The sequence below is a fragment of the Equus caballus genome, chromosome 2 (genome assembly GCF_041296265.1).
Source record: "Equus caballus isolate H_3958 breed thoroughbred chromosome 2, TB-T2T, whole genome shotgun sequence".
NCBI classification, from domain to species: Eukaryota; Metazoa; Chordata; class Mammalia; order Perissodactyla; family Equidae; genus Equus; species Equus caballus.
Window position 1 is genome coordinate 30,942,780 of NC_091685.1, and position 18,564 is coordinate 30,961,343.

General features: G+C 53.5%; 1 protein-coding gene across 1 annotated transcript in view; it reads left to right on the forward strand.

Annotated features, from left to right (window-relative positions):
- The window catches only part of MYOM3 (myomesin 3), a 49,093-nt gene that overhangs the window by 23,938 nt on the left and 6,591 nt on the right, over nucleotides 1–18,564 (forward strand). Inside the window, exons 16-30 of the mRNA XM_001501292.6 lie at nucleotides 974–1,148; nucleotides 3,509–3,630; nucleotides 4,032–4,219; nucleotides 4,484–4,610; nucleotides 5,734–5,912; nucleotides 8,849–8,963; nucleotides 9,958–10,114; nucleotides 10,805–10,914; nucleotides 11,873–11,917; nucleotides 12,553–12,689; nucleotides 14,291–14,435; nucleotides 14,566–14,625; nucleotides 14,956–15,023; nucleotides 16,099–16,209; nucleotides 18,171–18,258. Coding sequence (XP_001501342.3) covers nucleotides 974–1,148; nucleotides 3,509–3,630; nucleotides 4,032–4,219; nucleotides 4,484–4,610; nucleotides 5,734–5,912; nucleotides 8,849–8,963; nucleotides 9,958–10,114; nucleotides 10,805–10,914; nucleotides 11,873–11,917; nucleotides 12,553–12,689; nucleotides 14,291–14,435; nucleotides 14,566–14,625; nucleotides 14,956–15,023; nucleotides 16,099–16,209; nucleotides 18,171–18,258 — 1,827 coding nt within the window. The remainder of the gene's footprint in view (nucleotides 1–973; nucleotides 1,149–3,508; nucleotides 3,631–4,031; nucleotides 4,220–4,483; nucleotides 4,611–5,733; nucleotides 5,913–8,848; nucleotides 8,964–9,957; nucleotides 10,115–10,804; nucleotides 10,915–11,872; nucleotides 11,918–12,552; nucleotides 12,690–14,290; nucleotides 14,436–14,565; nucleotides 14,626–14,955; nucleotides 15,024–16,098; nucleotides 16,210–18,170; nucleotides 18,259–18,564) is intronic.

Consider the following 18,564-nt stretch of genomic DNA (forward strand, 5'->3'; position numbering starts at 1 on the left):
GGAGTTCAAGAAGTAAAAAGAGAACAAAGAAGATCCTGTACCTGCCATCCATCCATGCGTCCATCCATCCATCCATCCACTGATTCGTCCATTTGTCCATCCATCCATCTACCCATCCATTCATCCATCCATCTTTTCATCTGTCCATCTGTCTATCCATCCATCCATCCATATGTATAGACATACATTCGTATGTCCATCTGCTCATCTGTCCATCCGTCTATCCATCCATCCATCCATTTATCTGTCTGTTCATCATCCATTGATTCATCCACTTGTCCATCCTTCCATTCACCCATCCATCCATCTATCTGTTCATCCATCTGTCCATCTGTCCATCTATCCATCCATCTGTCCATTCATCAGTCCATCTATCTATCCATCCATCCATCCATCCATCCATCCATCCACCTGTCCATCTGTCCATCCATCCATTCATCCATGCATCCATGCATCCATCTATCCATCCATTTATCCATGCATCCATCCATTAGTCCATTCATCCATTCATCCATCCATATATCCACACATCCATCTGTCCATTTAACAAATCATGGCAGTCCCCACTTAAAGAGCATAGTCTCAGGGACCGATGAAAATCAATAGAGAAGTTTCAAGGAAAGAAAATCAAGTTTCCTAGAAATTGAAGATAAAAAACTAAGAGAAATTGTCAGATTTGGTGACTTCTAATAGAAAGAAAGGGATTATAAGCATTAATGAATGGGGATTTTCGAGAGGAAGTGAAGACGTTTAGAGGTAAGAGGGGAGAGGACTTTTAGAATACAAGAGTCTGGAGCATACGTCTGGGATGAGGAAAGAGCTGCACAAAGCCCCAGGGCATTTCTGGAATCCATGTTCCCCTCTGATTGCTGAGGGGCCTCCTCCCTGCCTCTCTCCCCAGCCCTCCCCCTCCCCAGCCTGCCAGCAGTGTGTAACTGAGCATCCTCACTCAACCCACATTTCTGTTTTTCAGCCACTCTCCCTCCTCCAGCTCAAGTTCAAGCTTTCCGAGACACGCAGACCTCTGTCTCCCTGACCTGGGATCCTGTGAAAGACAGCCCAGAGCTCCTGGGTTATTACATCTACTCCCGGCAGGCAGGATCCTCCGAGTGGCAAACCGTTAACAACAAACCCATCCAGGGCAACAAGTGAGTTTGCCGCACCCCTTCCTGCGCCAGGGCATCCTCAAAGGAGGGGCCATAATAATAACGAAGGCTGCAGTTCACGGTATGGTTGGGTACTGGGCACTGGGCACTATTCTAAGCTCTTTTCATATATTAGGTCATTTGGTTCTGACTGCAATCCTATGAGCTTAGGACTATTATTTTTATTACCATTTTATAGTTGAAGAAACCGAGGCACAGAATGGTTAAGTAGCTTGCCAAAACTCCCTTAGCTAGTAAGTAGAGGACTTGACCCAGATGGCCTCTTTTTCAGCCATCACTTGCTTGGGGCATGCGGTTTGCAGACAGAAGTGACTGACTAGGTCTCGTCCCTCCAGGAGCTTAGAGACAAAGGTAGAGGGTGCAGAGCAGCCAGCAGACTTTGGGCCCAGGGAGGCCTGGCTTCAGGCTCTGCACCCACCCTTCACCTGCCCGGTGTCCCTGCACAGAGACTCCCCTCTCTGAGCCTCAGCTCAGACTCCCGTCCTCTTGCCTTTCCAACTCCCAGCCCTCTGAGGTCCCTCCTCACTCGGTGGCCCTGGTCCTTGCAGGCACGGTGAGCCTCAAGGCTCCTGGGCTCATGACTTCTCTCAGGTGTGAGGCTCTGTCAGGTAAAGGGCTCAGGTGGTGGCACCCTCCCCTTCCTTTCCATTGGACGATGGGCCAGACCCTCAGCACACCTGGCTGGGCTCCCCTCACCCTGGGCCATGACCCCCAAGATCTTACCCAGAAGAAGGGACAGGACCTTGTGCACCACCAGTCTTTGATGCCATAGAGTCAGCTGAGCAGAGTCACGCATCATTTGTTAGTGCTAAAATTCCCAAGTTGGAGAAAAATCGGGTTTTTGACAAATTAGCTCAGAGTCCAGGTCATCCCTGGAATAACATCTCTCCCCTGACTTGCATTCGGTGTGCTTCCCCGAGTCGGGACAGAGGTTGAGGGAGAGTCACATGACGGGAGTGGCATACCCAGGGAACATGTCACATGTGGGGGGTGGCATGCTCTTGTGCTATGTCCAGAGAACTTGTCACACGTGTGCATGTTGTCTGTTGCATGTGTCACGACTGGAAAGAGGCCGAACACTGCTGCCCAGGAATGCTGCCTGGGCTGATGGTCTAAGGGGGCTCAGCTGGGCTGTGGTGGTCCGGTTCAATGCTGTATCATCGGGTCCTCTAGAACCTGGCTCACAGGAGATGCTCAAAAAATGTCTGAATGGATGGATGGATGGATGGATGGGTGGGTGGATAACGAATGGGCAGGTGCTGTGCTGGGACTCAGGAGACCTGGGCTCCAGTCCAGGCTGTATTCCTATTTGTATGCTCTTGGCACACCTCTTTCTTCCTGGGGGAGCAATTCCCTACCTGTAAAATGAAGAAACTGACAGTTTGACCCATAAGGGCCCCTCCAACATTCCAACATTCAACTTCATCCTCATCTCCGAAGCAGGGGTAAGCAACAGTGCCTTCCTCCGAGGGAGTTGTGGCGAGCGCCTGAGCTTACATAGAGTATATGGAAAGTGAGTGCTAGGCAAGCATGTGTGGTTGTCATCATCGTCGTCATCGTCATCCATTGTCAACAGGGGCCTGCTGGGGAGTCACCCCCAGCCTCACCTCTTCAGGTGCTGCCTGAGCACCATCCTCTCAGGCTCCATCCTTCTCACAAGGGCATGTTCCCCGTTAGATGTGCGTGTCCCTGAGTGGGGTGCTTGACGGGCCTTGATGCTGTGTCAGCCATCGACACCTGATTGAAGTCCTCGAGTCTCCTCGGGGTCCACTGGCTGAGAGAAGCTCCCTGTAGAGCAAGATTTGCTGCAGGAAAATGTGGAGAAGTGAAAAGAGAGAAAGAAGTCCACAGTTTGGGTCTTATCTAGAAGGGACAGGATGAGAAGGACATTTTTGTCTAATCAGAGTGTCCTTGTATGTCTCTGGGTGACAATTCTCTTTGAGGGTCTTTAAAAGGACTCTGTGTTTTAGAATCGCAGGATTTCCGCAGATAACAAGAGCCACTTGTTGTGTTTCAAGGACAAGGCCCAGAGTCCTGGAGATGTACCGTCTAGCACAGTCCAGGGTTGGCTCCCTGGGCCTTCAATTGGTACCTTTCCTGGTGTACTTGCATTTTAACACTGGCCTCTAGAGGAGCCACATTCCTTAAAGCTGTGAGGACTTCATCCCTGTGGTGTAGCCATCACTCTGAGGCCAGGGGCAATGTCTTTAGGTAAGAACTGGCCCAGAACCCTCAGATCCTACCATGCTGGTGGCCACTTATCCCACAAGCTTGTTCTAGAAAATTCAGGAATGTCCGTGAGCTGTTTGGCCATGTCTGAAGGCTGCACGTTTCTCTCCCAGATTTACAGTTCCAGGGCTGAAGACAGGGAAGGAGTATGAGTTTTGCATCAGGTCCGTCAGCGAGGCTGGCGTAGGCGAGAGCTCAGCCCCCACCGAACCCATCAGGGTCAAGCAGGCTCTGGGTAAGTTTGAAGGGGTAGGTCCAGCCACAGGCCTCTGGGGACAGCCCTGGGTTGGGCAGAGAGCCAGGGGGTTTATAGGCCACTTCTTAGAGAGTCCAATCCCAGAGGCCAATGGGGACAAGCCCTCTGAGGGGAACTGGAGCTGACCCTGACCAGTTTTGGGGGAGAAAACTAGGGAGGAAGAAACAATGGCCTGAGGCCATGTGGTGAAGCCTGACCAGCTCTGAGCCCCAGGTTCCCCCAGGGGGTGGAGTTAGTGTCACCAGCAGGTGCCACTAGCTAAATTAGTGCCCCTGGAGCAGTGGCACCCACTGGAGGAGGCTTGTTGGCTCCCACAGGCCCCACTGCCCTATCTGGTACCCCTAGGCAACAGCAGCCCTCGCCTCCTTGCCTCCCCATAGCTATACCATCTGCCCCATATGATTTCATCCTCCTGAACTGTGGGAAAAATGAAATGGTCATTGGGTGGAAACCCCCCAAGCGTCGTGGAGGTGGCAAGATCCTGGGCTACTTCCTGGATCAGCACGACTCAGAGGAGCTGGACTGGCACCCAGTCAACCAGCAGCCTGTCCCCACCCGGGTCTGCAAGGTAAGGCTGGAATATGGCCACCGGCCTGGTGGCCTGACTTGTGCAGGTGGAGACCAGAGGTCACTGTTGGAGCTTCTAAGGCTGAGAGAGGCCTGAGGTCCCCTTGCCTCGATAATCCAGCTCATTTTCAAGTGCAGACCCACTTGACCAGTCTGTTGAAAGCCCCCACAGACTTCCTGTTCTGACCCTGTCCCCCTGCGGCTGCACCTCTTCCCCTTTCCTCCCCAGCCTGGGCCTTCACAACCTGTGTTTCTGCTCTCCAAGGTCAGTGACCTTCAGGAAGGCCACTTCTATGAGTTCCGTGCCCGGGCAGTAAACTGGGCAGGTGTTGGCGAGATGTCGGCGCCCAGCAGCCTCTTTGAATGTAAAGAGTGGACAATGCCCCAGCCAGGTGAGCGGCCTGGAGAAGCCAAAGTCCAGCAGCTGCCTTTGCCTCCTACCTCCCCAAGCCTAACCGATGAGATGAATGCCGCTGAGCTCTCTGTGCATGCAAGCTTGCTCTGTTGCTCCTGGACCCCAGACTTCTGGCCCCTTCCACCAGCCGACCCTGTAATCTCCGACACAGATAGTGTTAAGCCTGCCTTAGAGGACCCCTGGCCTTGGCCATCGGCCGGCCCTGTACCCCTAGCACAAACTATCTTCCATTTCGACATACCATCTGAGCTCTGATTCTGGCCACAGACCCATCTCAAACCCCAAAAGCACACTGCTTGGCTGACCACTCATCCGAGTTTGCCCAGAACTTTCCTGGTTTTACTGCTAAAAGTCCCATGTCCCAGCCTTGGACAGACAGGGAGGGTTGGTCACCCTGCACACTGCTCCCACAACCCCATTAGCTTTCTCCCAAATGAGCCTCTCACCTTCCAACTAGAGAGGAAAGACCACAACCTTCCACCCTTCTGTTCAGCTCAGTTCCACTTTCTACACAAAACCGTTCCCTGAATGGCAGATCATTACTATGTGATGCTTTGGACAACGACAATTATAAACAACTAATATTCGCTGGGTACCGACGCTTTCCCTAAGTGATGTCACTAACGCCCACAGCAGCCCTCTACTACGAGAACTTCTTTACAGATGAGGAGACAGGAACATGGGGGCTAAGTAACTTGCCCAGAGGGCCCATGGCCTGAAAGGGTGGAGCTGGGACATGGACCCGGTGATCGGACTCTGGAGGTCGCACCTGCAGCCCCTACACTAAATGCTGAAGCAGCAAAGACAGCAGGATTGATGCTGTCTGGGACGGGATGGGATGGGAGGACGAAGGCTTCGGATGAGGCGATCCTAAGCACATTTTGAAGAGTTCACCCTACTTCAGGCCCAGACCAAGCTTTGTCCTGATGCCAAGGCCAGCCAGGTCCCCACTATGCCCAGGGCAGGTGCTTCCAGGCCTGGTTGTGACTGAAAGACAGACAAGCTTGCGACTGACCACCTGGCTCGCTGCCCGACTGCCCATTTGGCCATCGGGTTGGCTGCCTGGCTGCCCAGCTCCTTCTCCACCCCATCTCCCACAGGTCCCCCGTACGACGTGCAGGCGTTTGAGGTGCGGGCCACCTCCCTGATGCTGAAGTGGGAGCCGCCACTGTACATCGGCGCTGGGCCTGTCACAGGCTACCGCGTCAGTTTCCAGGAGGAAGGCGCTGAGGAATGGAAGCCAGTCACCCCAACCCCCATCTCTGACACCCACCTGAGGGTGAGTCCCTGCCCCCTTCGTCTTCTGACCCTCCCTGAGCATTCCCTGCCACTGGTCAGGACAGGACTACAGAACACCAGAGCTGGAACAACCCTCAGAGATCACTGCCCTCAGTTAATGGCAGCAAAGGACCAGAGAGGGGGAGTGACTTACCCAGAGTCACACAGTGAGTCGGTAGTAGGTCTGGCTGGCTAGTAGTCTTAACCTGCTCCACACTGGGCAGACTCCTCCCTAAAAACTCACTTATAATTAGTGAGATACATCAGCATTTGGATAAGCACATTCCTTGAGCCAGGAATTCTGCTTCTAGGATAGAACTGTAGAGAAATAATTAGGCAAGTGTGCAAAGACCTAAGGACACAGATGCTCATTGTAGCATTGTTCATAAAGGCAAAAGTGAAAAACAACTTAAATATCCATCAGTATGGGGTTTGCTTAAACAAATCATAGTGTATCCTTGAAGTGGAATCCTGTGCCAGGGGGTATAAAGACTAGGGGAGTTTAAAGAGTGGCAATAGTGTAAGAATGAGCTAGACCTCCATGTATGCATTGACATGGAAGCATATCCATCCTGAGTGGCTGAGAACAAAAAGCAGACTACGGAGCAGGATATTTCTATGTTAGAGAACATATAACATATGTATATCACATTATCCCTATTACACGTTAACAAACAGACATGCAGATACATGTTTCTTAATTTAAATGAGTGACAAACTCTAAACTCCTTGGATAAATAAGAAATCTAGCAGAAGCCTTGGTGGTGGTTGTTTTAACATCCGCACACCTAGGAGAAAGGAAAGCACAAAATCCTCTCCTGGCATAACACAGACAACTCACAACTGTTTGTATATGTCAGAAAACAAACGTTTCAACTGAAACACTCTTAGCCAACATGAATCACGACTCAGACGATCAATGAGAATCACAGACTCCAGGTCCCCGGGGCCACTTTCACAGGCCGCAGCATCGTCTCTGAAGCCAGCGTGTCTCATGGGCCTCCTCTGTTTAGGGAACCTTTGTAGGGACGGTTCCATAACCTGGATTATATTGTACTTTCTTCAGGTCTAGGGAGGGAGGGGACATTTTCTCCAGCTCCTTTTCCTGAGGTATCTCTCACCAGCAGACAGGACGGCGTGCAGTTTTCGAGGCCCCACATTAGAAATTCCATTAGTTAGCACCAAGAGAAAAGACAACAGGCTGAAAAAGACCAAAACAATGGGAAAGAAGAAGATACTAACAAACAGAATACGGCGCATGTCATGGTTCTACATGCTTTATGTGCATTTCAAAGTCTAAATGGATTTTTACAAAATTGTTAATTCTGGTCATCTCTGCAGCTAGGACTGCCAGGGGAGTTTTAACTCTTCATTTTATATTCTTTTCTGTTGCTTTAATATTTTCCCCAACAAGTGTGTATTTCTTTTGTAATCAGAAAAAATAAAAATATTTTCATTTTGAAAAAATAACCTTAAGGCCACCTAAGACAGAACCAGGGAGGACTAGCCCTGGCCAGGGCAATGCTCTGAGATTCTGCAGTTTCCGCCTCCAGGAGGCCAGCCTCCCTGCAGTAGAGTCAGGCAGGGCTGGACAGCCGGCCCGAGAGAGCCACTCAAAATGGATGGTCCCTCTGCCTCCCCACGTAGGTTGGCCCAGGTCAGGGCGGGGCTGGCCTCAGTGACTTGGCACCACTTCCGCGTGTGGATGGTTGGCCGGCATTCACTCACTCAGTCATTCACTTAACACTTCTTGACGCGTACTTAGTGCCAGATCTGGAACTAGATCCTGGATACAAAAAGCTAAATAAGTCACAGTTCTCGGGTAACAGGCAATTACAATACTGAGGATTATACAATTGAGGGGGCTCCAAGGGATTCTGGGAGCTCCAAGGAGGAAGGTCAGAGAGCCTCCCCGGAATCCTCATGTCTGCCTGTGCTGAGCAGTGAAGGATGAGGAGGAGGGGAGGGAGTTCCAGGCCGAGGGCTCAGCAAGGCAAAGGCAGAGAGGCGTGAAATGACGTGATGAGTATGGGGACCCCGAGGGATCGTGCAGTGAAGGGGGCATGTAGAGGAGGAAGAGGACGGAGAGCTGAGGCCGGATTAGGAAGATTTTACCCTGAAGGCCACTGAAAGATTTAAGCACGATCAGATTGGCATCTTGGAAAGGTTGGCAGAGGGAACGGCAGACCAGGGAAGAAGGGTCTAGAGGCAGAGACGCCGCTTAGCGAACTGTTGGACTAATCTAGGTGGCGAGAACTAAAGCTTCAGTCAAGGCCGCGGCCAGGACATGGACAGGAATGGCCACATTCAAGAAACCTTGGGGCCAGCCCCGGTGGCCTAGTGGTTAAGTTCAGTGCACTCCGCTTCAACAGGCCAGATTTGGTTCCCGGGTGCAGACCTACACCACTCTATTAGCTGTCGTGCTGGCAGCCCACATACTAAAAAACAGAGGGAGTTGGCACAGATGTTAGCTCAGGGTGAATCTTCCTCAGCAAAAAAAAAAGAAAGGAACGTTGCGGAAATAAATGGGTGGAACTTGGTGATTGGATGTGCAGGGCTCAAGAAAAAGATGTCGAAGCTGATGCCCACACTTCTCTCTGGAGTAGTGAACGGAGGAAAGACACGGGGTGCAGGAAGGAAAGGGGTGCAGGAAGGAAGGAGGTGCTCTTGTTGGGAGGCTGATGATGAGTTCAGCTCTGAGCAGGTGGAGTTCCAGGGGTCCCCGGGCGTGGGAGATAATCCCAAAGGAGAGGCCCACTAAAACTGGAACTCAGGAGAGCAATGTGTCCCTACGCTGTCCCCACCCCTAGTGCAGCCTGTGCCCTCCTGGGGTTCCACACATGCGTGGCTCCCTGCACCCCGTGGCCAGGGTTGCAAGAAGGGTGAGTCTTTGCCGCCCTCAGTGCTCACTCTTGCCTCCCACCTCTCCTCCCCCAGATTTCTGACCTGCAGCCGGGGAAGACTTACGTGTTCCAGGTACAGGCCGTGAACTCAGCTGGTCCAGGACAACCATCCATGCCCACGGACCCCATTCTCATGGAGGACAAGCCAGGTGGGGGCAGGTGGAGGGTGCCAGCACCCCGCTGCTGGGCTGTGCCATCGGGGATGAGTGGAGCTCAGAGGGGCGTCCGGAGAAGCAGGCAGATCTGCAGCTCTCTCCTCCCACTGCCTCCCACACTCCTCCTAGCTCCTCCTCCTTCTTGCCTGTTTCCCTCCCCATGCCCCACTGCTGTTTATTTCTCTGAGATCTCAAGATATGAACATATCTTTTCCTTAAAATTCGATGAGATCTTCCATTTGTTCGGAAGCCAGGTTCATAAACTCATACAACTCTTTGTGGATATCTAAAATGATACCCAGCCCCATTTCGGATACCACAGGTGGCTTTGTGTGTCTCGCAGTCACAACCCCTGAGGTCCCCTCCTGCCTCACACACCGGATGCAGGTCTTTACACTGCCCTGGCTTCCCGACAACCCTCGGAGGGGCCATGACTGTCCCCACTTTAGAACTGATTTTATTGTAGCTCAGAGAGGTTAAATGACCAGGTCACACAGTGTTAGTACATGACAGAATCACTCGTCTCCTAACTATAAAGCACGTTCTCTTTCCATTCTTTTAATTATTCACTCATTCGGCAAATATTTGGTGATGCCCACCTTGCCCTGGGTATACAGCCGTGGATGAGAGGCCAGGCACCTGTGCCAGTGCGGGGGAGGGGCACGTGGACGGCACTGAACAAGCAGACAAGTTCGTGAAGAAAAGGATTCAGGATGTGATAAGTGCTACAAAGGAAATGAAACAGTGATATGGCGGGATGGGGGTCCCTTTAGCCAGAGTGGTCAGAGAGGGCTTCTCTGCGGAGGTGATGTTTGAGCTGAGAAGCAGCCAGATCATGCAAGGCCTTCGAGACCACAGCAAGGAGTCTGGGGTTTATTAGTTTATTCAAATGTAACGAGCAGCCACTGGGAGGTTTAAGCAGGGGAGGGGCATGACCTGGGTCATTATTTACACATGCCCGGTACCCTCCGTTGGGTCCTGCCCGCAGATGCCCGGGAGATCAAAGTTGGTGTGGATGAAGAAGGCTTTATCTACTTGGCTTTCGAAGCCCCCGAGGCCCCCGACTCCTCAGAGTTTCAGTGGTCCAAGGATTATAAGGGCCCGCCGGACCCCCAGAGGGTCAGGATCGAAGAGGAAGTCAACAAGTAAGTGAGGGGAGAGGGGGCGGCACAGCCGGTCCATAGGTCCCAATGTTGTCAGACGAGTTCACAGAAACTCGCGGGTGAGACCACCTGGCTGGACTCACAGATAATGGGTCTGAGAGGGGCTGCTTGGTCTCGTAAAGGATGCTGGCTACCCCTTAGGGAGAAGTGAGGGGAGGGCACATAAGGGGCTCAAATGGCGACATTCACTTGAAGATCCTTCTTCTGGCGGGAAGCGCGTGTGCCTCTGCGTCAGTGCCTCCCAGGAGACACACCGGACTTGGTTCTAGCCTGGGCGCCAGTGACTTGCTCTCGCAAGTTCTCTGGGCTCAGTGTCCTCATCTGTAAGGGGCTGGAACCATCTGATGTCAAGGGCCCCTGTCAAACACCCTCTGGTCTCACTCCCCCATCCCTGGCAGCTCCTCTAGCAGGAGATAAAGCCATAGCTCGAGCCCTGGGAGGAGAGACAGGGCAGCGTGGCCAGTAAGAAGATCCTGTGCCAGAAACTGGCTAACGGGGGCCCTTGAAGGTGCCAGGCTAGAGCTGTTCTGGGCAGGGGATGCCAGTGGGGTGTAAGGTGGTGGCTGCCCCTGCTTCCCAGCTTGGCTGGGGTCCCGGTGGGGTGCAAGACATCCAGAGCTGACCGAGACTCTCCAGCTCCTCTCAGAGCCTCTGCCCTCCCCTCTCTGCCAGATCCAAGGTCATCCTGAAAGAGCCTGGCCTCGAGGATTTGGGCACCTACTCAGTGGTGGTCACTGATGCTGACGAAGACATCTCAGCGAGCCACACGCTGACCGAGGAAGGTAATGCCCTGCTCCACTGCCCCCTCCCCAGAGAGACAGGCCCAGACTGAGTCCCAACACAAATGCCCCCAGAAGCAAGCAGGAAGCAACAAAACTGAGTAAAGCAGCGATTTCCAGAGAAGTCAGCCCTCACCCACCCATTCAGTCAGTCAGGCAGTGAACAAACATCTACTGAGCACCTACCATATGCCAGAACCTGTCCTAGGCCCTGGGGATTATACCTGTGAGCTCAACAGGCAAAAAGCCCTGTCTGGTGGGGTTCACATTCTTTCTTATCTCTCTTTCCTCTTTCTATTTTTGATAAACGCAAAGGTACCAGAATTATTTTTCTTCCCTCCATAACCTAAGAAAAACAACAGTACAAGTGTAATGATAAATTACAAATGGCAGTTGGTCTGAGGAATGAAGAGGACAATAGGGAACAGTGGGGACTGTGGCAAACCAGAGAGTGGATACTAAGTCTAAAGGGTCATCCATGTTTGATGATTTAAACTGCACTGAAACCAGTGCTGATGACTGACAGTTCTGCTGTCTCCATAGCAACTGAGGACATAGCAACTGAGACCCTCGCATACTAGGACAGCATATTACAGGGTTGACAACGGGGCTCAGGAGCGGGTGGGCCTGGTGGACTTGGGAGGTGGACAGTGATGCTCACCCCACAGCATTGTGTGAGGACGAGTGAGATAATGCAGAGCCTGGCACATAGTAGGTGCTGCTCTCGGGAAGTGGCACTTGATCTCAGGGTGGTCTGCAGCAGCCCCCACAGTCCCCTTGGTGTCCCAGCACCAGAGCCCACAATGCTGGTCATCAACCGCTGGGTAGCCAAGTGACCCCAAGCTGAGGGGGGAGTGTCTTGGGACTTTCACCCAACATGGGCCCTAGGATGGCTCCCATGGACCCCACTGCCCCGGGTATTTCATTCTCTTTGGTTTCTTTCTCGTTCCTCCTGTCCCAGAGCTGGACAAGCTGAAGAAGTTGAGCCATGAGATCAGAAACCCAGGTAAGCTGCCCTGCCACCAGCCTCCAGCAGCTCCCCCTGGGGGGTCCTGAGGAGAGCTGAGTCAGGCGGAGAGCCAGAAACCAGACCAGGGGGCAGAGGCGGGGGCATCCGGTGCCGGAGGGCAGAGGCTCCAGCAGTCCACGAAGAGGAGGACAATCCGCGGGGCAGAAAGGGGGTGCAAGGGAGGGCAGAGCGGATGGCTGCTGCTTCCTGGATTCCGGATCATCGAACCCTCTGCTTCCCTCCATGGGCTAGTAGCACGCAATCCCCGGAGCAAGGGTCACAGACTTGGGTGCACATGGGAATTCCCCCCGGGAGCTTTGCAAAATCCCGAGGGCCCAGGACACACCCCAAAGAGCCCGGACGCTTGAGTTTTTGCAAGTCCTCTAGGATGGGTAGGGGTGGAGGGGTGACGGCCTCAGGGTCGTGGGGCGAGGAAAGGCTTGCCCGAGATGAATCCCATCTAGAGGGAGTGAATGCGGAAAACCCTCCTCAGACCCCCCACCCAGCGTCTCCTTCAGACTCTCAAGCACTTTGCACGTTAAATGCCAGCGAGGTGCTGCGGGTGGGGCTGGTCGGGAGTGGGGAGCGGAGAAGGTGCCCCACCCACCCCCTTCCCGGCCTCTGCCACCCAGTCATCAAGCTGATCTCCGGCTGGAACGTGGACATCCTCGAGCAAGGAGAGGTGCGGCTTTGGCTGGAAGTGGAAAAGTTATCTCCGGCCGCTGAGCTGCATCTAATCTTCAACCAGAAGGAGATCTTCAGCTCACCGGTAATGGGGGTCGCAATTCCGGAGGGAGGGTCCCCTGCCCCGGACGCGGCCTCTGGGGGCAGCGGTTCTCCGCAGCCCGGCACCGCCCCCTAGCGGACATTCCAGAAACGGCCACATGCTTGGCTGTCACAGCGATGGGGTGGGGGTGGGCACACCTGGCTCTGAGAACCTGGGGGGCGGGCGGCAGGCACGCTAGACGCTCACCAATGCGGGGGGGGGGGCACTCCCACAATCAAGGAATTTCCCAGGCCACCACCCCCCACAACTTTTGAATGTCCTGCTAGACGTTCTTAGCATGAAAAACCTACATTCATGCTTATAATTTTCCAAGCCTGGACCCTAACTCTGTTTTAGATGTATTTTCGCACAGTTCTAACATACACTGAACAGAGAGTTCTTATTCTACTAGACACTTCCCTATGTACTTTCATTCATTTTCCTGTTTCTCTTGTACAGAATAGCTTTGATCTTTTGCTTTTCTTCTCTCAAATTCAAACCAATTCGTTATAAATCAGGGCAACATGAGTGAGATGATGTCTGAGCATCTATGAGTGAAATAGTTATTACTTTTATTTCTTCATATTACAGTTGTGCTATGACGTTGCATTTTTTTAAACATCACGTGCGTAGATAGGTCGTATTAGATTGGACCATATGAGTTGTCCATATTCAACTGTTTTTACTTACAAACATGGCAATTTCAGTGTCATGAGAGAGTCAATCATGAGACTGAGTTATTTGTGAATCTCAGCTCCAGATGGCAAAGTGGTCATCAGAAAATCTGTGTTATAAGGAGGTGATGCTGGTTCTGACCCAGGAGAAAGAGCCTGGGGCTGGATGTCAGAAGACTCACATCCACCCCCCGTGGGTTATGTGCCCTTGGGCAGGCTTCTTCACCTCTCTGTGCCTCAGTTTCTGCATCTGTACAATGGGGCTAGTTGCCCAGAATCGGGAGGAGCAAATGAGAAAATAGATTTGACAGTTCTTCATAAAGATTAAGCATGACCTTGGCCCATGGGAGAGGAAGCATTACAAAGTCTGGACTCCAGTACACAGTACTGCCACTATCAGTTGCTCTTATAGAAAAATAAAATAAAACTAGATACCTCCCTTAAATCATACATGCAAATAAAGCCAGAGGGAATAAGGTCCCAAATGTGGAAAATAAAACTTTTAAAAACTGTTAGAATATGACAAATTGTAAATGAGTGTCAATTCTGGATACCAAGTATACAGGACGTTTTTATATTATCCTTACACTTTTATGGGGATTTTTTTTATTAAGTTGTAAAAGAAGTAGAAAATAACAAAAAACGTGGCACAGAGCCGTTGGGGGCTTGTTATTAACTGCAATTAATTCAAGCCCCTGAGCCTTTCCTATGCCTGCCGGGCCCCGGGGGTGCGCTCAGGGGCCGCGTGTGGGGAGAGCCGTTGCGTAGAAGCCGGAGAGCATTATCCAGGGCCCCTCCCCGCTCTCTGAAGGCTTCCAGCTCTGCACATCTCACCCCCAAGCCCAACGAGGCCCTGATGGGTGCCCCACAACACAAATTCCCTGGGATAGGAAAAGGGCCAAAAGTACTCTTGGGGTTTGTTCTTTCCAGAACCGCAAAATCAATTTCGACCGAGAGAAGGGCCTGGTGGAAGTGATCATCCAGAACCTGTCTGAGGACGACAAAGGGTCCTATACTGCTCAGCTCCAAGATGGAAAAGCCAAAAACCAGATCACGCTGGCGCTGGTGGACGACGGTCAGCCCTGCCCCACGCCTGCCCTGCCCCTTGCCCCGGCCTCAGCCCTCAGGTCTTCCGTCCCCCTGATGGCCCCCTCCGCCCCTGCGATCCTCTTGGCTCATGCCGCTTCCTCCTTGTGTGTTCCCAGATTTTGACAAACTTCTGAGGCAGGCAGATGCTAAGAGAAGAGACTGGAAGAGAAAACAGGGTAAGAGCTGCCCGGGGCGAGTCCGAAAGCCTGGGCCGCCAGGCCAGTGGTCAGTCCTGGGGAACTGCTGGGCTCGTGGGTTCATAGACCCCTCGGCCCCGCGGGGCCCCCGAGGGGCAGCCACCGCAATTCAATCCAGGTCCGTCCCGGAGCCAGAACGCAACAGCCCTTGCCCAGACGGAGAGAGAGCCCCTCCTTAAATGCGGCGCCCCGAGGGGCAGAATGGGAGCCCAGGGCCCCTCCCCAGCTGGCTTCCCCGTCTCGCCACCAGGGGGCGCCCTGGCCGAGCCTGGCGCTCTGACGGCGGGCGTGTTTGCTTCTCCCTCGCAGGTCCCTATTTCGAGGAGCCCTTGCAGTGGAAGGTCACGGAGGACTGCCAAGTGCTGCTGACGTGCAAGGCAAATCCCCGCCCCCGCCTCCAGCCCTGCCCCCAGGCCCAGCAGGGCGAGACCTGTGGCTTGTCCCCAAGCCCCGTGGCTGTCCTTGCCCCACTCCCCCACATTCCGTGCCCTGTGCTTGGCTGACCTCACACCTGGGATCGGCCCCAGGGAGCTGCATTTAACTGAAAAACAAAGCCCCCTCTCCCTCCCCGGGGAGCGGGATCGGTGTGAGCTGGCTCAGCCTTGAGTCTCCCTCTGCTCTGGGAAGCGGGTCTCAGGGGCCAGAGGATCTGGGAGCAAGTAAGAGGTCCCTACGTGCAGGGGGTCCGCCGGCGTCTGTTGGTAGCCTTGCCAGACGCTGTGCTCAGTGCTTCAGAGCATTCCTTTCTTTCGTGGGCCTCGCAATCATCTGTGAGAGGGGCGTTATTACCCCACTTTATAGATGAGAAAACAGGTGGGGAGGCAGCTCAAGACCACACGGTAAGACGTAGAGCCCAGAGCCTGCCGACTCCAAAGCTGGCCCTCCTTCTCGGCGCCCTGCAGCCTCTTCAGACTCCTGGGGAAGGCGAGGTCAGAGAGGGCCTCTCCCAGAAGCATAGCCATTCAGCAAACTCAAAGTGCCCACTATGCGCCAGATGTTCTGCCAGGCCCTGGCCATACAGGATGAAGAAGTGGGCTCCTTAGGCCTCTGGGGGCCCATGGTCTGAAGCAGGGTTATGGAAAGACAACACATCTCCTGCTGTGATCAAGAAGGGTGCAGTAAATTGGTGAATTATGATGGGGGGTGCTCTGGGGTGCTTCAAGGAAAGCTTCCTGGAGGAGGTGACATCCAACTTGACTCTTTTAAGATGCACAGGTATTTACAAGGAAAAATAGAGTAGGGAAGGGATCAAGAGGCAGAGGGAACACCGTTAGCAAAAGCCCAGAGTTCGGAAGGCAGCGGAGGAGATCCATGTGAGGAAGGAGTTGGCCGAGACTTAGCAAGAGGTGGGGGATGGGGGAGGTCATGTTTGTAAAAAACGTCCTGATGAGCTGAGTTTTCATTTAAAAAGAGAAAGCCTGATGGAGTCTCCTCATCCTCCACCTGCCTCAGGCGACCAACACCAAGAAGGAAACCTGCTTCCAGTGGTTCTTCCAGAAGAGAGAGGCGCCGGCCGGTCAGTACGACCCGCAGACTGGAGAAGGGCGTCTCTGCATCGAGGAGGTGAGCGCAGCCGCGGCGCCGGGGCTCATGGGCTCGGAGGCAGGAGCAGCGCTGGGACCAGGCGGAGGCAAGGGAGGCGCTCATCCCAGGCTCAGAATTTCAGAGGGCCCATGAGAACTCAGCAATCAAGATAAATAATATTTCATGCAATATTTTAAAAAATCAAAATTGATGCCCCAAAAAAGATGAAGGGAAAACAATACCAAATTTTAAAGAAAGAGAGGGTCAGTATTACTGATCTTTCCTTTTGTTTGCACCCCAGTCTTGGCCCTGCCACTGACTGTGCAGCCTTGGGCTGATCACTGTCCCTCTCTGAGCTCAGTTTTTATCTGTAACATGAGCAGTTTGGAAGGGATGCTCTCTTAAAGGTTCCTCCTTCCCCCTGCCCCCGACAGTCTAGGATTTGAGACAGGAAGGCTGGCTCCATGTGAGGCAGGTCTGGGCAGAGTAAAGCAGGCCTGGGACCCAGGCCTCCCACCCACGTCCTCCCTGTGGCCTTCAGAGGGGTGTGTCCTGGTTAAGATAGAAACGCAAGGCTTGTTCTCAAACACTCAAAGTTTTCCTGCCCAGCTGCTGATTTCTGTGGCCTCACTGGGTGCCCGGGAGGACTGGAGCAAACACAGGTTTGCTGACTTGGAAGGAAATAATGATTTCAGAGTCTTCCAAATCCTGACCAGGACGATGCCATGCTGGCCTTTGTCACCCGGGTGCAGGCTCCTGGCACAGGGCGTGGCATCCAGTAGGTGCTTAATAGCTACTGTGTCTTGTTATAACCATCCATCCCATTGGTGAATTTTCTGGCTTCCAAAGGGTTGCCTCCCTCGATCCTCACAGCAGCTGTAGCACGTAGCCAGGGCGAGGATGATGCCCCCATTTTACAGATGAGTAAACTGAGGCTCCGGGGGTTATGTACAAAGGCACAAGGCCAGAGGGTGGGTGCAGAAGTCACTCCCTTCACCCTCCCCGGGGTTTGGCTGGGACTTCAGAGCCTTCACTTAGGAAGGAGGGAGAGGATATAGGAGGGGGCTGTTGGGGTTCAGCCCTTCAACCCCCAGGCTCGAGATGCCTCTGCTTGGGTCCTGCCTCAAAGCACGCTATGCAGAGGTCGGGCAGGAGGCAGAGTGTACTCCCCAGGCCCTGAAGGAGGTGCTGTGGAGCAAGAGGCCACTTGGGACTTCAGGACTTGGCTTTAAAAACACAACCCAATGGGCCCGCCCGGTGGCGCAGCGATTACGTGCACACGTTCCGCTTTGGCGGCCCGGGGTTCACCAGTTTGGATCCCGGGTATGGACATAGCACCACTTGGCAAGCCATGCTGTGGCAGGCATCCCACATATAAAGTAGAGGAAGATGGGCACAGATGTTACCTCCGGGCCAGTCTTCCTCAGCAAAAAGAGAAGGATTGGCAGCTAGCTCAGGGCTAATCTTCCTCAAAAAAAAAAAAAAACATAACCCAAGTTCTGGCTCTGCTAAGTGCTGGCTCAGGCATCATTTGGGGTTTACAATCATGAGGCAGAAAGGACCCCTTGTCCTGGGTGGAAGGAGAAACCCACTTCCTTCTGGAGAAGCGCAGAGGGATCCCCCCAGCGAGGGCCCCCAGGGAGCCGGGCAGCTCGGATGGTGACCTGCCAGGCTCAGACAAGCTCTGCAAGGCGGGCTTGCTGTGCTCTGCTCCCCGCAGCTCCCGCGACTCCACATGCAGGCGTTGGGTTCTGCCCTCGCTCCCCCCAGCCCAGCCCACCTCCAGCCCAGCCAAGCCCTGAGCTTGGAAAGGCTCTGGAGCTGGAAGGAGCCTTAAGATCACCCGTTCCAGATGGGTAAACTGAGGCCCAGGGAGGAGAAAGGCCTTGCCTGAGGTCACACAGAGCATTAGGGGCAGGCCTGGAGCCCAGGCTGATCTTCCGTCCATGGCTCCTTCTGGAACCCATGCTGACACTGCCTCCACTCATCCTTCTTTCCAGCTGGCCAAAGAGGACAAGGGAATTTATAGAGCGACAGTGTCTGACAATCGAGGGGAGGACGACACCATGCTGGACCTCACAGGTGAAGGTAGGAGCTGACGATGTTAGAGATGGGCCAGCAGGGCCACGGGGAGATCCCACTGAGCCAAGAGACTGTGATATGACCTGCAGGGTAAAATTTATGGGACCCCTGTGTCACTTGGGGCAGATGAGGCACAGGGAGGTTAAGCATCCTGCCCAAGGCTGCACAGCTAGTCAGTGGCAGGGGCCTGGTCTGTGTGCTGCTGCTCCCCATGTTCACTGCAGTATACCGCAGCGAGCCCAGGCTTCAAGACCCGAAGCCTGAGGGCTCCTCATCGGGCTGGTTGGCTCAGCCTCCAAGAAAATTGTCAAG